A 25,927-nucleotide genomic window follows, 5' to 3' on the forward strand; every position below is an offset into this window, starting at 1 on the left:
CACAGAGTGTCCTGTCTGTTTGCTTATCTTGGGGCCCTGGCCTTTCACCATGTCCATCTGTCTGTCAGTTTAGGGCCTTTCACCTTGTCCACCTGTCTGTCTTTGGGTCCTTCACTCTGTCTTGGGACCTTTCACATTGCTCATCTGTCTATCTGTCTTGGAACCCTGGTCCATCTGTCTATCTCTCTCAGGGCCCTGGTCTATCTGTCTGTCTTGGGGCCCTTCACTGTCTGTCTGTCTGTCTGTCTCAGGGCCCTTCACTTTGTCTGTCTGTCTGTCTGCCTGTATGTGTGTCTGTCTTGGGGCCCTCTACCCTATCAGTTTGTCTGTCTGTCTTGGGGCCCTTCACTCTGTCTGTCTGTCTGTTTTGGAGCCCTTCACCTTGTCTGTCTGTCTGTCTGTCTGTCTTGGGACCTCTAACCTGTCTACCTGTCGTCCGTCCTTACCCCGCAGGGACCTGTTGCAGACGCTGACGGAAGAGGAGCTTCACACGCTAGAGCGGAGCCTCTGTGTCTCTCAGGACGGGGACTTCCCTGCCCGCACGGACGCCCCTGGGCCCCCCGCCCTGGCACCCACCTTCCCTGCCACGCTGCCCCCCGAGGACAAGCCCCCCACGGAGGAGCTGGCCTGCTCCATGCAGGACGACGACCAGGAGCTGGAGCAGCTCAGCCGCATGGTGCACCGCGCTGGGGACGAGATGTCCTCACTGCTGTCCCCGCCCAGCGCCTGTCCGTCCCCCGCGCACCGGCCGGGCCCCGAGGGCAGCCCCTGCGTGAGGGCCTCCCCGTCCCCGTCCCCATCCCCGTCCCCGGGCAGCGCCAGGCTGCAGCCGGGAGAGGAGGACGAGCGCGTCTTCTTCATGGATGACGTGGAGGGCCCGGCCGAGGCCTCGGGCCGACCCGGCTGCTGGGAGGGGGGTGCGGGACCCCAGGAGCCGGGGCCCGGCCGGGGGGGCGGAGGCCAGGTGGCGGCCACGGCAGAGGACTTGAGCAACAACAACGTTCCCAAGGACAAGCTGCGGGTGGCCGGCCTGGCGGACCCCAACTCCTGCAGCTGCCTGGATGCCCAGCTGGCGCCGGACGGCTGGGAGGGGGCCCTGGATGCGGCCGAGACGGCTGAGCTCATCGCCCACCGCACAGGCGGGATGAAGCTCTCGGCCACTGTCATCTTCAACCCCAAGTCGCCTGCCGCCCCCGAGGGCCCCGGGCCTGAGGAGGCTCCCCGCTGCCTCCTGCACTCCTGCGTGTGCTGCGCAGGCTGTGGGCCCGGCGGGGAGGAGGCCGCCCTTGTGGCCCCGCCCGGCCCCCCTGATGCCCCTGCCAGCAGGGACGAGCCCCACACCCCCCACAAGTGCCTGGCGCTCGGTCCCGGAGGGGGCGACCCGGGTGGGCACCCGGAGCCCGGGACTGGACGGCAGGATGCGGGGCAGCCACTGGCCGGAGGGGAGGAGCAGCGGCTGGGTGTGGAGGTCAGGGAGCAGCCGCCAGGCCTGGGCTGTAGGTAAGGCTCCTGTGGGTGCTGGCTGACTCAGCGTGGGTGCTGGGGGCAGTGTGGGTGCTGGGGCCTGTGGGGGGCAGTGTGGGTGCTGGGGGCCGTGTGGAGAGCAGTGTGGTGCCGGGGACAGTGTGGGTGTGGGGGCAGTGTGGGTGCTGGGGACAGTGTGGTGCTGGGGACAGTGTGGGTGTGGGGGCAGTGTGGGTGCTGGGGACAGTGTGGGTGTGGGGCAGTGTGGGTGCTGGGGACAGTGTGGTGCTGGGGACTGTGGGTGTGGGGGCAGTGTGGGTGTGGGGACAGTGTGGTGCCAGGGACAGTGTGGTGCTGGGGACAGTGTGAGGGCAGTGTGGGTGTGGAGCAGTGTGGGTGCTGGGGACAGTGTGGTGCTGGGGACAGTGTGGGTGCGGGGGCAGTATGGGTGTGGGGACAGTGTGGTGCCGGGGGCAGTGTGGTGCTGGGAACAGTGTGGGGACAGTGTGGTGCCGGGGGCAGTGTGAGGGCTGTGTGGGTGTGGGGACAGTGTGTTGCCGGGGGTAGTGTGGTGCTGGGGACAGTGTGGTGCCGGGGACAGTGTGGTGCCGGGGGCAGTGTGGGGACAGTGTGGTGCCGGGGGCAGTGTGGGTGCGGGGGCAGTGTGAGGGCAGTGTGGGTGTGGGGACAGTGTGGTGCCGGGGGCAGTGTGGTGCCGGGAGCAGTGTGAGGGCAGTGTGATACTGGGGACAGTGTGGTGCCGGGGACAGTGTGGTGCCGGGGGCAGTGTGGGGACAGTGTGGTGCCGGGGGCAGTGTGGGTGCGGGGGCAGTGTGAGGGCAGTGTGGGTGTGGGCACAGTGTGGTGCCGGGGACAGTGTGGGTGTGGGGGCAGTGTGGTGCCGGGGACAGTGTGGTGCTGGGGACAGTGTGGTGCCAGGGACAGTGTGGGTGTGGGGGCAGTGTGGTGCCGGGGGCAGTGTGGTGCCGGGGGCAGTGTGGTGCCGGGGGCAGTGTGGTGCCGGGGACAGTGTGGTGTCGGGGACAGTGTGTTGCCGGGGGCAGTGTGGTGCCGGGGATAGTGTGGTGCCGGGACAGTGTGGGTGTGGAGACAGTGTGGTGCCAGGGGCACTTCCCTGCTGTTTTCCAGGCCCCCTGATGTCCTGCTCCACCTTCCCTCAGCTGAGCCACCGGGCCGTGGGGGTCTGGGACCCTGGCTGGGGCGGGTAGGGGAACCTTGGACCCGGGCGGGGGAGCCCTGTGGGGAGACTGTGGAGGCCTGGGACCCAGGTGGGGGTGGGAGGCCTGTGGGGTTCTGGGCACCTGGGTGGGGGTCAGCCTTAATACCTGGGGGCCGTGGGGGCTACCCGGGCGGGAGGAGGGGCAGTTTGCAGGAGAGGCCGCCCCTGAGGCCCCTTGGAGGTCTCCGGGTCAGTGCCACTTCCTTTGGGGGATCTGGGCCTGGGTGTGCCGCCCACTCCCTGCCTGTGCTCACCTGGCGTGATGGCAGCTGAGGGACGGACTCAGGCCGGGGGGCGGGAGAGGCAGCGGGACACCCGGCCACGCTGCATCTCTGCCCTGAGACCCCCAGGAGACAGGGCGTGGGGGTCTCCACAGGATCTTGCACACTCCACGCCTCACGCCGTCTGCCCAGCAAGTAGCCCCTGGGGGTCACTGCCCTTGTGAGGGGCAGCCCTGTGGTTTGCGCTGTGCTGCCAGTGTCCTTGATGGAGTGCGGGGGAGCCCGGGTCCGCCTTCTGGGACCCTCCGCGGGCATCCCCCCAGCTCCCTACCAGGAGCTGATGGGCCCCCTCCCTAACCCCGGGCACACAGGAGGGGCAGGTTGGCCCTCTCTCTGACTCGGGGTGGGGCTCTTCTCTCTGAGGACCCCCCCAGGCAGCACCCCACCAGGGTCTGGCCGGAGTTGTGTCCACCTGTGCAGAGACCCCCCCGCCCTGCCTTGGGGCGGCGTCCTGCAGAGGGACCCCCCTGAGTCACAGAGCTGGTCTGGGCCTAGGATCCTGTCACCCGCCTGCCCGCCCCTCGCCTGGGGCCGAGTGTCCACTGCCGGAAGCTCCTGTCCTGGCCTCTCATCTCTGCCAGTCCGGGTCCACTTTTCCAGACAGAGACAAGGAGAAAGGCACCGTGGCAACACTCACCTTCAATGTGTGGGGGCCGGGTTCGAACCTGGGCTGTGACCACGAGGAAGTAAACACCAGCCCCTCCTTCCTTCCCGTGTGACGTTCGGGAAGGAGCTAAGACCTGGCCCAGGCCAAACACCGCGAAGCAGGCCTCCCTGGCCTGGCGTTCCTTCTAGTTTGTTTTCTGTTTGTTTTTCTTTCTGAGTCACATGTGTGATTCCACCTTTTCTGGGTCAACTTTCTCTCTCTCTTTGTGTCAGAGGACAGAGAGCTAGAGAGAAACACCACAATACAGTTCTAGATCTCCCCCTGCTGCTGTGGGGCTCCCATGTGGTGCTGGGGCTCAAAGCTTGGGCTCCCACGTGCTACTTCCTGACCTGAAATGAAGGAGTTGCTCTGTTGTTCTGTTTTTGTGAGTGTTGCTCAGCTCTGACTGTCATGGATCCGGGGACTTTTTCTCAAGTCCTGGTGCTGCTGCCTCTGAGTTACTGCCTCCAGCACAGTTTTTCCTCACCTCCCCCCGGGAGCGAGCCAGTGCGCTCAGACAAACACTCACACGCACACGCACACGCACACACACACACACCAGTGCGCTCAGACACACACTCACACACACGCACATGCACACACATATACACATGAGCCAGTGCGCTCAGACACACACACATATGCATGCCAGTGTGCTCAGACACTCACACACACATACACATAAGCCAGTGCGCTTAGACACACACACACGCCAGTGCGCTCAGACACATGCATGCCAGTGTGCTCACACACACTCACATGCATGCCAGTGCGCTCAGACACACACACACACACACACATACACATGAGCCAGTGCGCTCAGACACACATGCATGCCAGTGTGCTCAGACACACACACTCACGCACACACACACATACACATGAGCCAGTGCGCTTAGACACACACACACATGCATGCCAGTGTGCTCAGACACACACATGCACACACAAATCACATGAGCCAGTGCGCTCGCACACACACACACGAGCCAGTGCGCTCAGACACACATGCACACACACACACACCAGTGCGCTCACACACACATACACACCAGTGCACTCACACGCCAGTGTGCTCAGACACACACACGCCAGTGCGCTCAGACACACACGCCAGTGCGCTCAGACACACACGCCAGTGCGCTCAGACACACACACAAGCCAGTGTGCTCACACACTCACACACGCCAGTGTGCTCACACACACACATACACACCAGTGCACTCACACGCCAGTGTGCTCACACACACACACGCCAGTGCGCTCAGACACACACGCCAGTGCGCTCAGACACACACGCCAGTGCGCTCAGACACACACACAAGCCAGTGTGCTCAGACACACACACGCCAGTGCACTCAGACACACACGCCAGTGCGCTCAGACACACACACACGCCAGTGCGCTCAGACACACACACGCCAGTGCGCTCAGACACACACAAGCCAGTGCACTCAGACACACACACGCCAGTGTGCTCAGACACACACACGCCAGTGCGCTCAGACACACACACGCCAGTGCGCTCAGACACACACGCCAGTGTGCTCAGACACATACACGCACAGCAGTGCGCTCACACACACACGCCAGTGCGCTCACACACACTCGCCAGTACGCTCACACACACACACACGCCAGTGCGCTCAGACACATACACGCGCCAGTGCGCTCAGACACACACACACACACACGCCAGTGCACTCAGACACACACGCCATTGCACTCACACACACACACATGCCAGTGTGCTCAGACACACGCCAGTGCGCTCACACACACACACACACCAGTGCGCTCACACACACATGCCAGTGCGCTCAGACACACACACACGCACACACACATACACATGAGTCAGTACGCTCACACGCACACACACACACACGAGCCAATGCGCTCAGATGCACACGCGCACACACGCACACCCACGAGCCAGTGCGCTCAGACACACATGCACACACACACACCAGTGCGCTCACACACACACACCAGTGCACTCACACGCCAGTGTGCTCACACACACACGCCAGTGTGCTCAGACATACACGCCAGTGCGCTCAGACACACACACGCCAGTGCGCTCACACACACACACGTGCCAGTGCGCTCAGACACACACACACACGTCAGTGCGCTCAGACACACACACGCCAGTGCGCTCACACACACACACACGCCAGTGCACTCAAACACACACACGCCAGTGCGCTCAGACACACGCCAGTGTGCTCAGACACACGCGCCAGTGTGCTCACACACACACACACGCCAGTGCGCTCAGACACACACACCAGTGCGCTCACACACACATGCCAGTGTGCTCACACACACACACACACACACGCCAGTGTGCTCAGACACACACACACACACACGCCAGTGCGCTCAGACACACACACACACACACGCCCAGGTTGAGCACACATTGCAGTGTACAAGGACCCCAGTTCAAGCCCCAATGCCCACCTGCAGGGGGAAAGCTTTACGAGTGGTGAAGCAGGGCTGCAAGTCTCGCTTTGTCTTTCTCCTTCTCTGTCTCCTCTCTCAGTTTCTCTCTGTTTTGCCTAATTAAGAAATAATAATGTGGGGCCAGGTGGTGGTGCACATGGGTGGGCACACATGTTGCAGAGCACAAGGACCCAGGTTCAAGCCCCTGATCCCCACCTGCAGGGGGAAAGCTTCGCAAGTGGTGAAGCAGGGCTGCAGGTGTCTCCCTCTTCTATTTCCTTCTTCCCTCTGGACTTCTGGCTGCTTCATTCCAATAAATAAATAAAGGTAATAAAAATATATAGTTTTGAAAGAAAGGATACTGTGGTCTGGGAGATGGCACAGTTACAGAGCCCTGGACTCTCAGGCATGAGGTCCCAAGTTCAGTCCCTGGCAGCGCATGTACCAGAGTGATGTCTGGTTCTTCCTTTCCTCTTATCTTTACCATTAATAAATAGTAAAAACTTTAAAAAAATATTTATTTATTCCCTTTTGTTGCCCTTGTTTTATTGTTGTAGTTATTATTGTCGTTGTTGATGAATAGACAGAGAAATGGAGAGAGGAGGGAAGACAGAGAGGGGGAGAGAAAGACAGACACCTGCAGACCTGCTTCACCGCCTGTGAAGCGACTCCCCTGCAGGTGGGGAGCCGGGGGCTCGAACGAGAATCCTTATGCAGGTCCTTGCGTTTTGTGCCACCTGCGCTTAACCCGCAGAGCTACCACCCGACTCCCAGTAAAATCTTTATTTTATTTTTTAAATTATTTTCTCTTTTGTTGTTTTGTTGTTGTTGTGAGGTCATTGTTCTTGGATAGGACAGAGAAATGGAGAGAGGAGGGGAAGACAGAGAGGGGGAGAGAAAGACAGACACCTGCGGACCTGCTTCACCGCCTTTGAAGCGACTCCCCTGCAGGTGGGGAGCCGGGGGCTCAAACCGGGATCCTTACGCCAGTCCTTGCACTTTGCGCCACCTGTGCTTAAACTGCTGCACTACCGCCTGACCCCAAAATCTTTCTATTAAAAAAGAATAACAACATAAATTTTTAAAAAACACTGTAGCACCACTTCACATTCCATGGATGTTATGGGTGCAGCCCATAGAGCTCCCATATAGTGCTGTGGCTCGAACCCAGGGCCTTGTGCATGGTAAGTGTGCGTGTGAACCACCACCTAAGACTCCAGGCTACTTGCCATCGAAACGGACACTGCAAAGTGGTCTCCTGTGGGTCAGCACCTGCAGCCCCCTTGTGGCCTCCTGTGGGTCAGCACCTGCAGCCCCCTTGTGGCCTCCTGTGGGTCAGCACCTGCAGCCCCCATGTGGCCTCCTGTGGGTCAGCACCTGCAGCCCCCTTGTGGCCTCCTGTGGGTCAGCACCTGCAGCCCCCTTGTGGCCTCCTGTGGGTCAGCACCTGCAGCCCCCTTGTGGCCTCCTGTGGGTCAGCAACTGCAGCCCCCATGTGGCCTCCTGTGGGTCAGCATCTGCAGCCCCCTTGTGGCCTCCTGTGGGTCAGCACCTGCAGCCCCCTTGTGGTCTCCTCTGTGGGTCAGCACCTGCAGCCCCCTTGTGGCCTCCTCTGTGGGTCAGCACCTGCAGCCCCCTTGTGGCCTCCTGTGGGTCAGCACCTGCAGCCCCCTTGTGGCCTCCTGTGGGTCAGCACCTGCAGCCCCCTTGTGGTCTCCTCTGTGGTCTTCTCTGGGGTCAGCACCTGCAGCCCCCTTGTGGCCTCCTGTGGGTCAGCACCTGCAGCCCCCTTGTGGTCTCCTGTGGGTCAGCACCTGCAGCCCCCTTGTGGTCTCCTGTGGGTCAGCACCTGCAGCCCCCTTGTGGTCTCCTCTGTGGGTCAGCACCTGCAGCCCCCTTGTGGCCTCCTGTGGGTCAGCAACTGCAGCCCCCATGTGGCCTCCTGTGGGTCAGCATCTGCAGCCCCCTTGTGGCCTCCTGTGGGTCAGCACCTGCAGCCCCCTTGTGGTCTCCTCTGTGGGTCAGCACCTGCAGCCCCCTTGTGGCCTCCTCTGTGGGTCAGCACCTGCAGCCCCCTTGTGGCCTCCTGTGGGTCAGCACCTGCAGCCCCCTTGTGGCCTCCTGTGGGTCAGCACCTGCAGCCCCCTTGTGGTCTCCTCTGTGGTCTTCTCTGGGGTCAGCACCTGCAGCCCCCCTCTTGTGGTCCTCGGTGCTGACCCAGAGGAGACCACAAGGGGGACTGCAGGTTCTGACCCCAGAGGAGACCACAAGGGGGACTGCAGGTTCTGACCCCAGAGGAGACCACAGAGGAGACCACAAGGGGCATCACCTGTAGGTTCCCCCCTCACCAGGGGCTTTGTGAATGTGATCTTGCTTGAGAGTCCTGGAGACAGAGAAACTGAGAGGAGAGGGGATGCACATGTGTACATATGCATGCACGCGCACCCACATGCACAGACACATACTCACACAAGCTCACATGCACACACGCACATGCTCAGACACACACGCACACACATGTGCGCACACACATGCACACACACAAGCTCATATGCTCAGACACACGCACACACATGCACGCACACAATACACACATATGCACACACACACACACACACACCTGTACTCCTGCATCACCAGTTACAAAGCTTCCCCCCTGCAAGTGGAGGCCAGAGACTTGAACCCCGGCCCTTGTGCCTGGTATGGTTGGCACTCCCCAGCTGAGCCTGCACACCTTTCTTTTTTGTTACAGTGTGAGTCAAGCATATCTTAACTGTCCCACTAGTCCCAGAGAGCTCTGCTCAGCTCTGGGTGATGGTGGTGTGGGGGATTGAACCATGGAGCCTCTGGCTTGAGTGTCTCTTTGCATAACCATTATGCTATCTCCCCCCACCCCACCCATAGTCCTTTTTTGTCTTTCTTTTTTTAATCGTTACTTTCTATTTATTATTGGATGGAGACAGAAATTGAGAGGGGAGAGACAGAGAGACACCTGCAGCCTTGCTACACCACTCGTGAAGCTTCTTCCCCCCTGCAGGTGGGGACCGGGGGCTTGGACCAGGGTCCTTGTGCACTGTGATGTGTGCACTTAACCAGGTGTACCACCACCTGCCCCCCATATTCCTTTTTTAAAAAATATTTTTATATTTATTTATTCATTTTTGTTGCCCTTATTATTTTATTGTTGTAGTTGTTGTTGGGTAGGGCAGAGAGAAGTGGAGAGAGGAGGGGAAGACAGACGGGGAGAGAAAGACAGACACCTGCAGACCTGCTTCACTGCCTGTGAAGCGACTCCCCTGCAGGTGGGGGAGCCGGGGGCTTGAACCGGGATCCTTACGCCGGTTCTTGCGCTTTGCACCACGTGCACTTTCCTTTTTGAAGGGCGCATTTCCATGTTTCTTTTTTCAGGCTGCTTGTGGATTTGTGCAGCTTATCAGCCTTAGTTCCTGAACACCCACCCCCCTAAAGCACACCCCCACCATAAACATCGCCTCACTCTACCTTTAGCCTCAGGATGTGGCTCTTCTGCGTGTCTCCGTGTGGCCTTGCCTGGATTCTAGATGTTTCAGCAAATGTGAGCTCCGTGACTGTTTTCTGTCTGTCTGGCCACGTGTGAGTGCCTCACTCCTTCCTGTGGCCTGTGGTCCAGGAAGAGGCTCAGTAGATAAAGCATTAGACTCAAGCATGAGGTCCTGAGTTCAATCCCCGGCAGCATATGTATCAGAGAGATGTCTGTTTCTTTCTCTCTCACCTATTGTTCTCATAAGTAAAATAAAATAAAATCCCAGTTGCAGAGGCTGTGAGGTAGGCACATTGGGTGAGCTCACAAGGACCTGGGGGGTTCAGGCCCCCAACCCCCACTTGCAGGGAGAATCTTCACAAGTGACGGTGGTGCAATGCTGCAGGTGTGTCTCTGTCCTCTGCCTCTCTGTTTCTCCCTCCTTGCTGTTTCTCTTAGCCCTATAAAAGAAAAAAGAAAAAAACACACGTTACCGTGCATAAAAACCTGGGTTTGAGCCCTTGGTCCCCACCTGCAGGGGATAGCTTTTTGAATGGTGAAGCAGGGCTGCAGGAGTCAGTCTCTGTCCCTTTCTATCCCCCCCTTCTCTTGCTTTCTGGCTGTTTCTGTCCAATAAACAGAGATAGAAGAATTAAAGGGGGGGTGAGTTGGGCGGTAGCGCATCAGGTTAAGCTTACGTGCTGTGAAGCACAACGACTGGCGTGGAGATCCTGGTTCGAGCCCCCGGCTCCCCACCTGCAGGGGAGTCACTTCACAGGCGGTGAAGCAGGTCTGCAGGTGTCTGTCTTTCTCTCCTCCTCTCTGTCTTCCCCTCCTCTCTCCATTTCTCTCTGTCCTATCCCACAACAACGACAGCTATAACAACAACAATAATAATAACCACAACAATGAAAAAACAAGGGCAACAAAAAAGAGGAAAAAAAAGTCTCCAGGAGCGGTGGATTTGTGGTGCAGGCACTGAGCCCAGCAATAACTTATTAGTAAAGATCAATAAGTGAGTAAATGTGAAAACACAGCTGCAGAAATCTAAATGCTAGGGGGAAAACGAGGAGAGAAGGCTTTGCCTGGAGGCATGCAGGAATGACAGAGCGTGAAGACTGGCAGAGGGGACTCTCCCCACCCCCATGGGGCAGACGTCCCACCTGGGTGGTTGACGGCCTTGGCGGCCCTGGCTGGACACCTCCCTCCTGCCTCTCCCCGTCTCCGGCCACGGTGGGCCCTGGACCATCTGGGACCTTCTCTTGAAGGCAGCCCAGAGCCCCCTTCCCAAAGCTGTTCCCCACCCTGTAGGCCCCGGCGTCAGTGCAGGAAGGGCCAGTGCAGGCGGGGCGGCCGCATCCTTCCCCCAGCGCCAAGATAGCAGAGAGCCTGGGGTTGGACGGGCCCTGCCTGCTACTGGCGTGGAACACACGAAGTCCTGGGCAGTTGGGTGTCTGGTCAGCTCAGGGGCGGTGGGGGCAGTGGAGGGACAGAGGTGTCCCCACTCACTCGGGGAGCTCCCGTGGGACCCCTGCACAGTTGCTTGTTTGGCCTCTGCAGTGGCTCCCCAGGGGACGCCGCCCGTCACGAGGCCACGAGAGAGAAGATCCGCTCCAGGTTCCACGGCAGCCAGGACCTCATCCACCGCCTGTTTGTCTGCATTTCAGGTGCTCCTCAGACCCGGGGTGGGGACACAGGACAGGAGGGACCCAGGATGGGGACACAGGGGACCTGGGTGGGGACATGGGGGACAGGAGGGGGGACAGGAGGGACCTGGGGTGGGGACACGGGACAGGAGGGACCCAGGATGGGGACACAGGGGACCCGGGATGGGGACCCGGGGGACAGGAGGGACTCTGGGTGGGGACACGGGGGACAGGAGGGACCCAGGATGGGGACACAGGGGACCCGGGTGGGGACACGGGACAGGAGGGTGGACAAGAGGGACCTGGGGTGGGGGACAGAAGGGGAGACAGGAGGGACCTGGGGGGGACATGGGGGACAGGAGGGGGGACAGGAGGGACCTGGGATGGGGGACAGGATGGGGGACAGGAGGGACCAGGGTGGGTGGGGGACAGGAGGGACCAGGGTGGGTGGGAGACAGGAAGAGTCCCAGGGTGGGGACAGCCGGGGCCCGGGTAGGGGTCACCAGGGACCAGGGTGGGGGTCACAAGGGGTATGGGGTGGTGGGGTCATGAGGGGCTTAGGATAGGGCGACTGCCCGTGGTGGGGTCCCGGCCTGGGCTGGGCTGGGTGGGGACTAGGGGCCACGCTGCAGCTGTGGGGTGAGGGTGCAGCCGGGCTGCAGGTCGCACGTCAGAGAGGTCCCTGAAGTCCAGGTGGACGTGCTGTCCTGGTGTCAGTGTGGCTGCGGGGTGCTCCCGGCCTCTTCCTATCCCCAGGCTTGCAGGTGGGGGGCTGAGGCCCTGACCACGGTCCCCACTTGGGGCCGTCCGCTTTCCACCCAGGTCGGTTCTTCGTGGGCTGCGGGGGGTGCGCCCTGTGGGGACTTTCAGGGGATGCTCCCCATTATTTCTGGGATGTGTCAGGCGGCCCTCAGGACCCAAAGCTGGCCCCCTACCCACCACAGGGAGGCCCCCCAAGCTGGTCACCCTGCCCCCATCTGCACGGGGCTGAGGGCAGGGAGGCGGCTGGGATGACACGGCCCCTGCAGAGCCGGGCGCTGTGAACTGCTGAGGGCCCGTGGGAGCTCGGCCTGACCCCAGATGTCCCCAGGGGTGGCCGACCAGCTGCAGACCAACTATGCCAGCGACCTGCGCAGCATTCTCAAGACGCTCTTTGAGGTCATGGCCAGCAAGCCCGAGACAGACAACAAGGACAAGCTCAAGAAGGGTGAGAGGCTCACAGCCCTGTCCACCTCCCCTCAGTCCTGTCCACCTCCCTCAGCCAGACCACCTCCCCTCAGCCTGTTCACCTCCCTCAGCCTGTCCACCTCCCCTCAGCCCTGTCCACCTCCCCTCAGTCCTGTCCACCTCCCTCAGCCTGTCCACCTCCCCTCAGCCTGTCCACCTCCCTTAGCCTGTCCACCTCCCCTCAGCCCTGTCCACCTCCCCTCAGTCCTGTCCACCTCCCTCAGCCTGTCCACCTCCCCTCAGCCCTGTCCACCTCCCCTCAGTCCTGTCCACCTCCCTCAGCCTGTCCACCTCCCCTCAGCCCTGTCCACCTCCCCTCAGTCCTGTCCACCTCCCTCAGCCTGTCCACCTCCCCTCAGCCTGTCCACCTCCCTCAGCCTGTCCACCTCCCCTCAGCCTGTCCACCTCCCCATAGCCTGTCCACCTCCCCTCAGCCTGTCCACCTCCCCTCAGCCCTGTCCACCTCCCTCAGCCTGTCCACCTCCCTCAGCCCTGTCCACCTCCCCTCAGCCCTGTCCATCTCCCCTCAGCCCTGTCCACCTCCCCTCAACCGTGTCCACCTCCCCTCAACCGTGTCCACCTCCCCTCAACCGTGTCCATCTCCCCTCAGCCCTGTCCACCTCCCCTCAGCCCTGTGCACACACATTCTGCCTCTCACACACATACAGTGGAGAGGGTGCTGTTCCTTGGGCCAGGCCTAAGGCCCTGTCCCTGGGCAGTGTCCACCCAGCCACACTGCCCACACCTGTGGCCGTGCAGGCGGGGCCAGGGGCTCTAGGGGGGCCGACTCCAGCTGGCCTGAGTGGCACCCGCAGTGGCCTCTCCCCGCAGTCACGCAGACCCTGCACAGTGCCACCCTGGCCGACTGTGCCCTATGCCAGGAGAGCCTGTCGTCCTCCGAGCCGGCTGCCAAGACCCGGGATGGGGACCTAGAAGGTGCGTGGGCAGCCCCCTGGGACGCGGCTTCACTCGCATCCTGGCTGCTCCCTTGAGACCTCAGCCCGGGCGTCCAATGTCCCTTAGCCCCAGGCTGGGGGACACAGGGGCCAGGCCTATGGCCGTGGCCTAGGCTGCTCCTGGTGCCACCCCCTGCCCTGCCCTGCCCTGCCCTGCCCTGGTCCCCAGGGAGGCCTGCCACTCATTGGCCCTGGGGAAGGGAGAGGACGGGCCTGGGGGCCCCTGCAGCACCTGCCCGCCACCCACCTGACCTCCTCGTCACAGACCCGCCCGAGTGGGTCCCCGATGAGGCCTGTGGCTTCTGCACAGCCTGCAAAGCGCCCTTCACCGTCATCCGCAGGAAACACCACTGCCGCAGCTGTGGGAAGGTGGGCGCCACCCCCAGGGCCTCCCTGCACTCACCTCAGCCGGGCGGGGGGCTGCTGGGCAGCCTGGCTGGGGGACCAGCTTCCTGCCACCTCTGTGGTCTGGCCCCATGGAGGGGTCCCCTGAGCCCCACTGCCTGGTCCAGTAGGAGGCTGGGGAGGGGGTTCTGATATGGCCTGCTGGGTGGGGGCCGGGAGTTGCCTGGGCAGCCCTTCCTGTCACTGCCCACCCCATCCCCATGCCTCCCGTCACCTCTGCGTCATCCCCACCCCCAACCCCCCCAACCCCCATGGTCTCCCCATTCCCTCATCCCCCATCCCCCCATGTCCCCTGTCTCTCCCATATCCCCCAGCACCTCCATCATCCCCACCCACCCATCACCTCCCCACACCCCATCCCCCCATCACCTCCCCGTGTCCCCGTGTTCCCCATCATCTCCATCCTCCCGCCTTCCCGTGTTCCCTGTCACCTCCCCATGTTCCCCGTCACCTCCCCATCACCCGTCACCTCCCCATCCCCCCATCGTCTCCACGTCTCCCATCACCCCCACACCCCATCCCCCACCATCTCCCTACATCCCGTCACCCCATGGTGCCCCCATCACATCCCCATCACCCCACGTCCCTGTCCCCGTTCCCCATCACGCACCCATAACCCCATCCCCGTCCCCATCATGCGCCCGTCACCCCACGTCCTGTCACCCCACGTCCCCCATCATGTGCCTGTCACCCCACGTCCCCATCACCCCACGTCCCCCATCATGCACCCATCACCCCACATACCCATCACCCCATGTCCCCATCACCCCATGTCCCCCATCATGCGCCCGTCACCCCACATCCCCTTCACCCCACGTCCCCGTCACCCCACATACCCATCACCACACATCCTCCATCATGCGCCCATCACCCCACATACCCATCACCCCACGTCCATCATGTGCCCGTCACCCCACGTCCCTGTCACCCCACGTCCCCATCACCCCACGTCCCTGTCACCCCACGACCCCGCCCCCTCACCCCCATCACAAGCCCGTTCCCTCATGTCCCATCACCCCACATCCCCACCCCCCTGCCCCCCATCACAAGTCCGTCCCCCCACGTCCCGTCCCCCCACCCCCATCACAAGCCCATCCCCCCACATCCCCAGATCTTCTGCTCCCGCTGCTCCCCACACTCGGCGCCGCTGCCCCGCTATGGGCAGGTGAAGCCGGTCCGCGTGTGCACGCACTGCTACATGCTCCACGTCACGCCCTTCTGCAGCGACAGGTCTGCCATCTGAGCCGTCCGCCGGCCTCTGAGGGCGGGGGGCGCACCCCACCTCTCAGGCGCCTACCGTGCCGCCTGCTGAGGGGACCCCACCCTTCCCCCGCCCTTTGGGGACCAGAGGAGCTGAGCTTCACCCTCCGTCAGGTGGGCCACAGCCCCACGCTCCTCATGCCCCAGCACCGGCCTCTCAGCACCGGGACAGCCGCAACCTGGGGGCCCTCCCCGCTGGGGGTCAGTGTCCTCCGGCCACCAGGCAGCGCCTCCCCTGGACCCCAGCCCACGGCGCGCACCTGTCCCGGGGGCCCTGCCCCTGCCTCCACCCTTGGGCGCAGTGCCTGGGTTCTGGGCTCTGGGCATGTGCGCTGCCCCCCCCCCCCCCCCCGCACCCTGGCCTGGGGCACCCACGGTCGGCACGGACGCCTCCTCAGGCTTAAATCTCAGGCTTCACATGCAGCTTTATTTTTGGAGAGTCCCGCTTCCCGGAGGCCCGGCGGGCTGGCGGGCGGGCAGAGGGAGGGGAGGTGTGTGTGTAGATTATTTTTATTTTTAAAGGCTGTGACTGGAGACCATTTCCATAAATCTATTTAAGATTGCAGATGACGTGCGTCTTCTGTGGGCTCGGGAGGCTGGTGGGGCCTTGGGACGCCTGGGGCCCCCGGGCAGGGCTCCCCCGGCCCAAGTAGCCAGGCACTTGCTCTGCCCCCCTTGCCGTGCTCCCCAGAGCTGCCCTGAGCCTGCGTTGGGTGCACCCACCAGGTGCCCGGGTGCAGGGATCCTGTGTTGCAATGGTGACGCCCAGCCTCTGTTCCTGGAGCTTGAGCCCTGGGGACCTTGAGGTGGTGCTGGGCCACCTACCTGAATGTGGGGCACAGCTGTGAGGGCCTCTGCCACCCTTTGCCCGTGCCCTTCCTGGAGGGCCCCAGAGGTGGGCTCTCTCTCTCTGCATGGCTGCCCAAGGCTGAGCCCCAGCCCCCTGCCTCCCTGCACAGAGTACCCCCGGGGTGGGGGTTCAGCCTGTCACATGCTGGGAGCCCTGCCACCACCCACCAGGAGCCACAGACCACCCACAGACCACCACAAGGTCCCTCCTCTCTCCAGAAGGGCAGAATGGTGGCCACCAGGTGCAGGGGTAGGGGTGGGGAGCTGGGGTCCAGTTGCCCTGGCAACCCCCAGCAGAGCCCTGGAGGTGATGCACAGTCTTGTCTGTCTGTGCTTCCAGGGTTCTCTGTGAGGCTCAGTGCCAGCTCTACAAATCCTCTGCTCCTGGCGGCCATTCTTTCCATGTGATTGGACAGGACAGAGAGAAATGGAGAGGGGGAGAGAGAGAGAGACACCCGCAGTCCTGCTTCACCGCCTGTGAAGCGACCCCCCTGCAGGTGGGAGCCGGGGGCTCGAACCTGGGATCCTTGCACTTCCTGCTACGTATACTTAACCAGGAGTGCCACCCACTGCCTGGCCCTCTGACAGTCCTGTTTGTCCAGGAATGAGCAATTCCCTGGTCTCAGGACTGTCCCCACTGCCTTGCGGGGTGAGACCAGCCCCCTTCTGCAGGGCACCCCCACCCGAGGGTAGAGCTGGGCTCAGAGGCTGTGGAGGGGCCGGTCCATGTTCCTGTTTATGGAGCTTCTGGAAGGATTGGCTCCCTGTCAGAACTGGGGAAGCTGAGGCTGCTGGGAGCCAGCGGGTGGCTCAGCAGGTGGTGGGCTGGCAGGGCTGGGTGTCCCATGCCCACGGCCCCCAGCATGGCAGCTGGAGGCTGGCAGGGTGGCGTGCCTGTGGGCGACTCACCTGTCTTGTCCTCTCTGGGGCATGAGCAGGCCTGGTTTCTGATGCCGCGTGGGACCCTGTGCCCCACCGGTGCTGGGACTTGGATGTGGCCTCAGCAGTTCCCAGGAGCCCCCCACAAGTCAAAGGCAGGAGAACCTAGGCAGGGGCACCAGTGCTGTACACACACAGGGCCTGCACCCATCACCCTGAACTGGGGGGTTGGTGTCAGAAGTGCCCACCCTGCACTGCTGAGTCCCGCTATAGGCTCAGCCCAGCCCAGCTGACCCTGCCTCTGGAATGCGTCATCCCTGGCCCCCACTTTTTGACATCTCGGGACAGCTGATCAGCTCCTGGCTGAGGCCACCTGCCATGTCATGGACGTCCAGGGGACAGCACCCATTGCCGCTATGCCTCCACTCCTGGCCAGACCAGATGGCCCTGGAGAGAGTCACTGGTGCCAGCCGGGACACACCTGGCCAAACACACTTCACTGTGCATAAGCACCTGGGTTCGAGCCCCTGGTCCTCACAAGCAGGGGCAAAACTTTGTGAGTGGTGAAGCAGGGCTGTGGGTATCTCTGTGTCTCCCTTTCTTCTCGATTTCTGGCTGTCTACTCAGTAAGTGAAGAATAAAGACATTTAAAAAGAGAAATGGGGGAGTCACAGTGGTGAAGAGGACAATGACCACTCCAAATGTGGCATGAGTGGGATGGCTCTTCCCCCTGTGGCCTCAGACTGGGCTCCCCCAGCCGCCACCTCACCAGCGCTTCTTGGGAGTGGGGACAACTGGAGCCTGCCCACAGGGGTGCTCTCCTGCCCTCAACCGCCAGCCCACCGTGGGGGGTGGGAGGAAGCAGTGGTCAGTGTGCTGTCAGCGTGAGACAACCCTAGGCTGGGAGAGAGGCCACGGAGACCCCTGTGCTGGGAAGCTGGGACCCGGACCCCCTCCATGGCTGGCGGCTGCCCATCCAGCCAGGCTTGGCTCAGGTCCCGAGGCTGTGCCTACAGGACTGAGCGGCCCCTGAGCACGGCCAAACACAAAGGGGGCGTGGGTGTGAGAGATGGGGCAGAGATGTGGGGAGTGGCGAGAAGACAGCTGCGCCCATGAGAGTCTGGGTAGGCTTCTAGAGATGAAATGGCCCAGCAAGGGCTGGGGAGGCTTTTGGAGATGACATGGTCCAGCAGGGGCTGGGGAAGCTTCTGGAGATGACATGGCCCAGGAGGGGCTAGGGAGGCTTCTGGAGATGACATGGTCCAGCAGGGTCAGGGGAGGCTTCTGGGGATGACATGGCCCAGCAGGGCCTGGGGAAGCTTCTGGAGATGACATGGCCCAGCAGGGGCTGGGGAGGCTTCTGGGGGTGACATGGCCCAGCAGGGACTGGGGAGGCTTCTGGAAATGACATGGTCCAAAAGGGTCTGGGGAGGCTTCTAGAGATGATGTGGCCCAGCAGGGTCTGGGGAGGCTTCTAGAGATGACGTGGCCCAGCAGGGTCTGGGAGTGGGGAGGCTTCTGGAGATGACATGGCTCAGCAGGGTCTGAGGAGGCTTCTGGAAATGACATGGCCCAGCAGGGTCTGGGTCTGGGGAGGCTTTTGAGATGACATGGACCAGCAGGGTCTGGGTCTGGGGAGGCTTCAGGAGATGACATGGCCCAGCAGGAACCGGGGAGGCTTCTGGAGATGACATGGCCCAGCAGGGACTGGGGAGGCTTCTGGGGATGGCATGGTCCAGCAGGGGCTGGGGAGGCTTCTGGAGATTACATGGCCAAGCAGGGACTGGGGAGGTTTCTGGAGATGACATGGCCCAGCAGGGTCTGGGGAGGCTTCTGGGGAAGACATGTTCCAGCAGGGTCTGGGGAGGCTTCTGGAGATGACATGGCCCAATAGGGTTTGGGGAGGCTTCTGGGGAAGACATGTTCCAGCAGGGTCTGGGGAGGCTTCTGGAGATGACATGGCCCAACAGGGTTTGGGGAGGCTTCTGGAGATGACATGGCCCAAAGGATACGGGGAGGCTTCTGGGGATGATATGGCCTAGCAGGGACTGGGGAGGCTTCTGGAGATGACATGGTCTAGCAGGGTCTGGGGAGGCTTCTGGAGATGACATGGCCCAGCAAGTTCTGTGGAGGCTTCTGGAGATGACATGGCCCAGCAGGGACTGGGGAGAGTTCTGGGGATGACATGGCCCTGCAGGGACTGGGGAGGCTTCTGGAGATGACATGGCCCAGCAGGGTCTGGGGAGGCTTCTGAATATGACATGGCCCAGCAGGGTCTGGGTGTGGGGAGGCTTCTGGAGATGACATGGCCCAGCAGGGTCTGGGGAGGCTTCTGGAGATGACATGGCCCAGCAGGGTCTGGGGAGGCTCCTGGAGATGACATGGTCCAGCAGGGTCTGGGGAGGTTTCTGGAGATGACATGGCCCAGCAGGGTCTGGGGAGGCTTCTGGGGATGACATGGCCCACCAGGATCTGGGGAGGCTTCTGGAGATGACATGGCACAGCAGGGTCTGGGGAGGCTTCTGGATATGACAAGGTGCAGCAGGGAGTGGGGAGGCTTCTGGAGATGACATGGACCAGCAGGGTATGGGGAGGCTTCTGGGGATGACATGGCCCAGCAGGGTCTGGGGAAGCTTCTGGAGATGACATGGCCCAGCAGGGCCTGGGGAGGATTCTGGAGATGACATGGCCCAGCAGGGCCTGGGGAGGCTTCTGGAGATGACATGGCCCAGCAGGGTCTGAGGAGGCTTCTGGAGATGACATGGCCCAGCAGGGTCTTGGTCTGGGTAGGCTTCTGGAGATGACATAGCCCAGCAGGGTCTGTGTCTGGGGAGGCTTTTGGAGATGACATGGCCCAGCAGGGTCTGGGTCTGGGGAGGCTTCTTGAGATGACATGGCCCAGCAGAGTCTGGGGAGGCTTCTGGAGATGACATGTCCCAGTAGGGTCTGGGGAGGCTTCTGAAGATGCCATGGTCCAGTGGGGACTAGGTAGGCTTGGAGAGGACATGGCCCAGCAGGGTCTGGGTCTGGAGAGGCTTCTGGAGATGACATGTCCCAGCAGGGTCTGGGGATGACATGGCCATGTAGGGACTGGGGAGTCTTCTGGAGATGACATGGTCCAGCAGGGTCTGGGGAGGCTGCTGGGGATGAAATGGCCCTGTAGGGACTGGGGAGACTTCAGGAGATGACATGGCCCAGAAGGATCTGATTCTGTGGAGGCTTCTGGAGATTACATGGCCCAGCAGGGGATGGGGAGGCTTCTGGAGATGACATGGCCAATCAGGGTCTGGGGAGGCTTCTGGGGATGACATGGCCCAGCAGGGGCTGGGGAGGCTTCTGAGATGACATGGTCCATCGGGGACTGGGGAGGCTTCTGGAGATGACATGGCCCAGCAGGGTCTGTGGAGACTTCTGGGGATGACAAGGCCCAGCAGGGTCTGGGGAATCTTCTGGAGATGACATGGCCCAGCAGGGTCTTGGTCTGGGGAGGCTTCTGGAGATGACATGGCCCAGCAGGGTCTGGGGAGGCTTCTGTGGATGACATGGCCCAGCAGGGTCTGGGGAGGCTTTTGGAGATGAAATGGCCCAGCAGGGTCTGGGGAGGCTTCTGGAGATGACACGGCTCAGCAGGGTTTGGGGAGGCTTCTGGAGATGACATGGTCCAGTAGGGACTGGGTAGGATTCTGGAGATGACATGTCCCAGCAGGGTCAGGGTCTGGGGAGGCTTCTGGAGATGACATGGTCCAGCAGGGTCTGGGTCTGCGAAGGCTTATGGGGATGACATGGCACAGCAGGGTCTGGGTAGGCTTCTGGAGATGACAAGGTCCAGCAGCGAGTGGGGATGCTTCTGGAGATGACATGGTCCAACAGGATCTGGGGAGGCTTCTGGAGATTACATGGCCCAGCAGGGACTGGGGAGGTTTCTAGAGATGACATGTCCCAGCAGGGTTATGGGAGGCTTCTGAATATGACATGGCCCAGCAGGGTCTGGGTGTTGGAGGCTTCTTGAGATGACATGGCCCAGCAGGGTCTGGGTGTTGGAGGATTCTGGAGATGACATGAACCAGCAGGGTCTGGGTCTGGGGAGGCTTCTGGAGATGACAGGCCCAGCAGGGCTAGGGAGGCTGCTGGGGATGACATGGCCCTGTAGGGACTGCGGAGGCTTCTGGAGATGACATGTCCCAGCAGGGTCTGGGTCTGTGGAGGCTTCTGGAGATGGCATGGCCCAGGAGGGAATGGGGAGGCTTCTGGGGATGACATGGCCCAGCAGGGGACGGGGCGGCTTCTGGGGATGACATGGTCCAGCATGGGCTGGGGAGGCTTCTGGAGATGACATGGCCCAGCAGGGTCTGTGGAGGCTTCTGGGGATGACATGTTCCAGAAGGGTCTGGGGAAGCTTGTGGAGATGACATGGTCCAGCAGGGTCTGGGGAGGCTTCTGGAGATGACATGGCCCAGCAGGGACAGGGGAGGGTTCTGGAGATGACATGGCCCAGCAGGGTCTGGGTCTGGGGAGGCTTCAGGAGATGACATGGCCCTGCAGGGTCTGGGTAGGCTTCTGAATTTGACATGGCCCAACAGGTTCTGGGTATGGGAGGCTTCTGACATGGCCCAGCAGGGTCTGGGTCAGGGGAGGCTTCTGGAGATGACACGGCCCACCAGGGTCTGGTGAGGCTTCTGAAGATGACATGGCCCATCATGGTCTGGAGAGGCTTCTGGAGATGACATGGCCCAGCAGGGTCTGTGGAGGCTTCTGGAGATGACATGGTCCAGCAGTGACTGGGGTGGCTTCTGGGGATGACGTGGCCCAGCAGGGTCTGGGGAGGCTTCTGGAGATGACATGCTCCAGCGAGGACTGGGGAGGCGTTAGACGACATGGTCCAGCAGTGACTAGGGAGGCTTCTGGAGATGACATGGCCCAGCATGGTCTGGGGAGTCTTTGGAGATGACATGGTCCAGCATTGTCTGGGGAGATTTCTGGAGATGACATGGCCCAGCAGGGTCTGGGTCTGGGGAGGATTCTGGAGATGACATGGCCCAGCAGGGTCTGGGGAGCCTTCTGGAGATGACACGGCCCAGCAGGGTTTGGGGAGGCTTCTGGAGATGACATGGCCCAGCAGGGTCTGGGGAGGCTTCTGGGGATCACATGGCCCAGAAGGGTCTGTGGAGGCTTCTGGAGATGACATGGCCCAGCAGGGTCTGGGGAGGCTTCTGGGGATGACATGGCCCAGCAGGGTCTGGGGAGGCTTCTGGAGATGACATGGCCCAGTAGGGTCTGGTGAGGCTTCTGGGGATCACATGGCCCAGCAGGGTCTGTGGAGGCTTCTGGAGATGACATGGCCCAGCAGGGTCTGGGGAGGCTTCTGGGGATCACATGGCCCAGAAGGGTCTGGGAGTGGGGAGGCTTCTGGAGATGACATGGCTCAGCAGGGTCAGAGGAGGCTTCTGGAAATGACATGGCCCAGCAGGGTCTGGGTCTGGGGAGGCTTTTGAGATGACATGGACCAGCAGGGTCTGGGTCTGGGGAGGCTTCAGGAGATGACATGGCCCAGCAGGAACCGGGGAGGCTTCTGGAGATGACATGGCCCAGCAGGGACTGGGGAGGCTTCTGGGGATGGCATGGTCCAGCAGGGGCTGTGGAGGCTTCTGGAGATTACATGGCCAAGCAGGGACTGGGGAGGTTTCTGGAGATGACATGGCCCAGCAGGGTCTGGGGAGGCTTCTGGGGAAGACATGTTCCAGCAGGGTCTGTGGAGGCTTCTGGAGATGACATGGCCCAACAGGGTTTGGGGAGGCTTCTGGGGAAGACATGTTCCAGCAGGGTCTGGGGAGGCTTCTGGAGATGACATGGCCCAACAGGGTTTGGGGAGGCTTCTGGAGATGACATGGCCCAAAGGATACGGGGAGGCTTCTGGGGATGATATGGCCTAGCAGGGACTGGGGAGGCTTCTGGAGATGACATGGTCTAGCAGGGTCTGGGGAGGCTTCTGGAGATGACATGGCCCAGCAAGTTCTGTGGAGGCTTCTGGAGATGACATGGCCCAGCAGGGACTGGGGAGAGTTCTGGGGATGACATGGCCCTGCAGGGACTGGGGAGGCTTCTGGAGATGACATGGCCCAGCAGGGTCTGGGGAGGCTTCTGAATATGACATGGCCCAGCAGGGTCTGGGTGTGGGGAGGCTTCTGGAGATGACATGGCCCAGCAGGGTCTGGGGAGGCTTCTGGAGATGACATGGCCCAGCAGGGTCTGGGGAGGCTCCTGGAGATGACATGGTCCAGCAGGGTCTGGGGAGGTTTCTGGAGATGACATGGCCCAGCAGGGTTGGGGAGGCTTCTGGGGATGACATGGCCCACCAGGGTCTGGGGAGGCTTCTGGAGATGACATGGCACAGCAGGGTCTGGGGAAGCTTCTGGAGATGACATGGCCCAGCAGGGCCTGGGGAGGCTTCTGGAGATGACATGGCCCAGCAGGGTCTGGGGAAGCTTCTGGAGATGACACGGCCCAGCAGGGCCTGGGGAGGCTTCTGGAGATGACATGGTCCAGCAGTGACTGGGGAGGCTTCTGGGGATGACATGGCCCAGCAGGATCTGGGGAGTCTTTGGAGATGACATGGCCCAGCAGGGTCTGGGGAGGATTCTGAATATGACATGGCCCAGCAGGTTCTGGGTGTGGGAGGCTTCTGGAGATGACATGGCCCAGCAGAGTCTGGGGAGGCTCCTGGAGATGACATGGCCCAGCAGGGTCTGGGGAGGCTTCTGGAGATGACATGACCCAGCATGGTCTGGGGAGGCTTCTGGAGATGACATGGTCCAGCAGTGACTGGGGAGGATTCTGGGGATGACATGGCCCAGCAGGGTCTGGGGAGTCTTTGGAGATGACATGGCCCAGCAGGGTCTGGGGAGGCTTCTGGAGATGACACGGCCCAGCAGGGCCTGGGGAGGCTTCTGGAGATGACATGGTCCAGCAAGGTCTGGGGAGGCTTCTGGAGATGACATGGCCCAGCAGGGTCTGTGGAGGCTTCTGGAGATGACATGGCCCAGCAGGGTCTGGGGAGGCTTCTGGGGATCACATGGCCCAGCAGGGTCTGGGGAGGCTTCTGTAGATGACATGGTCCAGCAGTGACTGGGGAGGCTTCTGGGGATGACATGGCCCAGCAGGGTCTGGGGAGTCTTTGGAGATGACATGGCCCAGCAGGATCTGGGGAGGATTCTGAATATGACATGGCCCAGCAGGTTCTGGGTGTGGGAGGCTTCTGGAGATGACATGGCCCAGCAGAGTCTGGGGAGGCTTCTGGAGATGACATGGCCCAGCAGGATCTTGGGAGGCTTCTGGGGATGACACGGCCCACCAGGTTCTGGGGAGGCTTCTGGAGATGACACGACCCAGCATGGTCTGGGGAGGCTTCTGGAGATGACATGGTCCAGCAGTGACTGGGGAGGCTTCTGGGGATGACATGGCCCAGCAGGGTCTGGGGAGTCTTTGGAGATGACATGGCCCAGCAGGGTCTGTGGAGGCTTCTGGAGATGACATGGCCCAGAAGGGTCTGGGGAGGCTTCCTGAGATGACACAGCCCAGCAGGGTTTGGGGAGGCTTCTGGAGATGACATGTCCCAGCAGGGACTGGGTAGGCTTCTGTAGATGACATGTCCCAGCAGGATCTGGGTCTGGGGAGGCTTATGGGGATGACATGGCACAGCAGGGTCTGGTGAGGCTTCTGGGGATGACAAGGTCCAGCAGCGTATGGGGATGCTTCTGGAGATGACATGGTCCAGCAGGGTCTGGGGAGGCTTCTCGTGATGACATGGCCCAGCAAGGTCTGGGTCTGGTGAGGCTTCTGGAGATGAGATGGCCCAGCAGGGTCTGGGGAGGCTTCTGGAGATGACATGGCCCATCAGGGTCTGGGGAGGCTCTGGAGATGACATGGTCCAGCAGGAACTGAGGAGGATTCTGGAGATGCATGGCCCAACAGGGTATGGGGCTGGGGAGGCTTCTGGAGATGACATGGCCCAGCAGGTTCTGGGGAGGATTCTGGGGATGACATGGTCCAGCAGGGTCTGGGTCTGGGGAGGCTTCTGGAGATGACATGGCCCAGTAGGGTCTGGGGCGGCTCTGGAGATGACATGGTCCATCAAGGACTGGGGAGGATTCTGGGGATGACATGACCCTGCAGGGTCTGGGGAGGCTTCTGGGGATGACACGGCCCAGCAGGGTCTGGGGAGGCTTCTGGAGATGACATGGCCCAGCAGGATCTGCGGAGGGTTCTGGAGATGACATGGTCCAGCATGGTCTGGGGAGGCTTCTGGAGATGACATGGCCCAGCAGGGTCTGGGGAGGCTTCTGGAGACGACATGGTCCAGCATGGTCTGGGAGGCTTCTGGAGATGACATGGCCCAGCAGGGTCTGCGGAGATATCTGGAGATGACATGGGCCAGGAGGGTCCGGGTCTGGGGAGGCTTCTGGAGATGACATGGCCCAGCAGGGTCTGGGGAGGCTTCTGGAGACGACATGGTCCAGCATGGTCTGGGAGGCTTCTGGAGATGACATGGCCCATCAGGGTCTGGGGAGATATCTGGAGATGACATAGGCCAGGAGGGTCCGGGTCTGGGGAGGCTTCTGGAGATGACATGGCCCTGCAGGGTCTGGGGAGAGTTCTGGGGATGACATGGCCCTACAGGGACTGGCGAGGCTTATGGAGATGACATGGCCCAGCAGGATCTCACGAGGCTTCTGGAGATGACATGGCCCAGCAGGGTCTGGGTAGGCTTCTGAATATGACATGGCTCAGCAGGGTCTGGGTGTGGGGAGGCTTCTGGAGATGACATGGCCCAGCAGGGTCTGGGGAGGCTCCTGGAGATGACATGGTCCAGCAGGGTCTGGGGAGGCTTCTGGAGATGACATGGCCAATCAGGGTCTGGGGAGGCTTCTGGGGATGACATGGCCCAGCAGGGGCTGGGGAGGCTTCTGAGATGACATGGTCCAGCGGGGACTGGGGGGGCTTCTGGAGATGACATGGCCCAGCAGGGTCTGGGGAGGCTTCTTGAGATGACATGGCCCAGCAGGGTCTGGGGAATCTTCTGGAGATGACATGGCCCAGCAGGGTCTTGGTCTGGGGAGGCTTCTGGAGA

General features: G+C 61.6%; 1 protein-coding gene and 3 long non-coding RNA genes across 5 annotated transcripts in view; all 4 read left to right on the forward strand.

Annotated features, from left to right (window-relative positions):
- The window catches only part of ZFYVE28 (zinc finger FYVE-type containing 28), a 34,041-nt gene extending 18,401 nt beyond the window's left edge, over window positions 1-15,640 (forward strand). The window contains exons 8-13 of one of the 2 annotated variants that reach the window (XM_060188510.1): window positions 454-1,500; window positions 11,142-11,248; window positions 12,318-12,434; window positions 13,286-13,390; window positions 13,676-13,779; window positions 15,190-15,640. In XM_060188510.1, the coding sequence (XP_060044493.1) occupies window positions 454-1,500; window positions 11,142-11,248; window positions 12,318-12,434; window positions 13,286-13,390; window positions 13,676-13,779; window positions 15,190-15,633 (1,924 nt within the window). In that variant the 3' untranslated portion in view covers window positions 15,634-15,640. Of the gene's footprint in view, window positions 1-453; window positions 1,501-11,141; window positions 11,249-12,317; window positions 12,435-13,285; window positions 13,391-13,675; window positions 13,780-14,926 lie in introns of both variants that reach the window. The other variant, XM_060188511.1, reaches the window with a different exon arrangement.
- Window positions 1,601-4,580, forward strand: LOC132537613 (uncharacterized). The gene is made up of 3 exons (XR_009549069.1): window positions 1,601-1,658; window positions 2,427-2,459; window positions 2,579-4,580. It is a non-coding gene; the product is annotated as an uncharacterized LOC132537613 (long non-coding RNA).
- Window positions 5,215-6,594, forward strand: LOC132537616 (uncharacterized). The gene is made up of 2 exons (XR_009549072.1): window positions 5,215-5,859; window positions 5,916-6,594. It is a non-coding gene; the product is annotated as an uncharacterized LOC132537616 (long non-coding RNA).
- LOC132537615 (uncharacterized) lies at window positions 8,408-10,475 on the forward strand. The gene is made up of 2 exons (XR_009549071.1): window positions 8,408-9,178; window positions 9,491-10,475. It is a non-coding gene; the product is annotated as an uncharacterized LOC132537615 (long non-coding RNA).
- Window positions 15,641-25,927: the final 10,287 nt, after the last annotated feature.

This window comes from Erinaceus europaeus, chromosome 3, assembly GCF_950295315.1.
Source record: "Erinaceus europaeus chromosome 3, mEriEur2.1, whole genome shotgun sequence".
Taxonomy (NCBI): Eukaryota; Metazoa; Chordata; class Mammalia; order Eulipotyphla; family Erinaceidae; genus Erinaceus; species Erinaceus europaeus.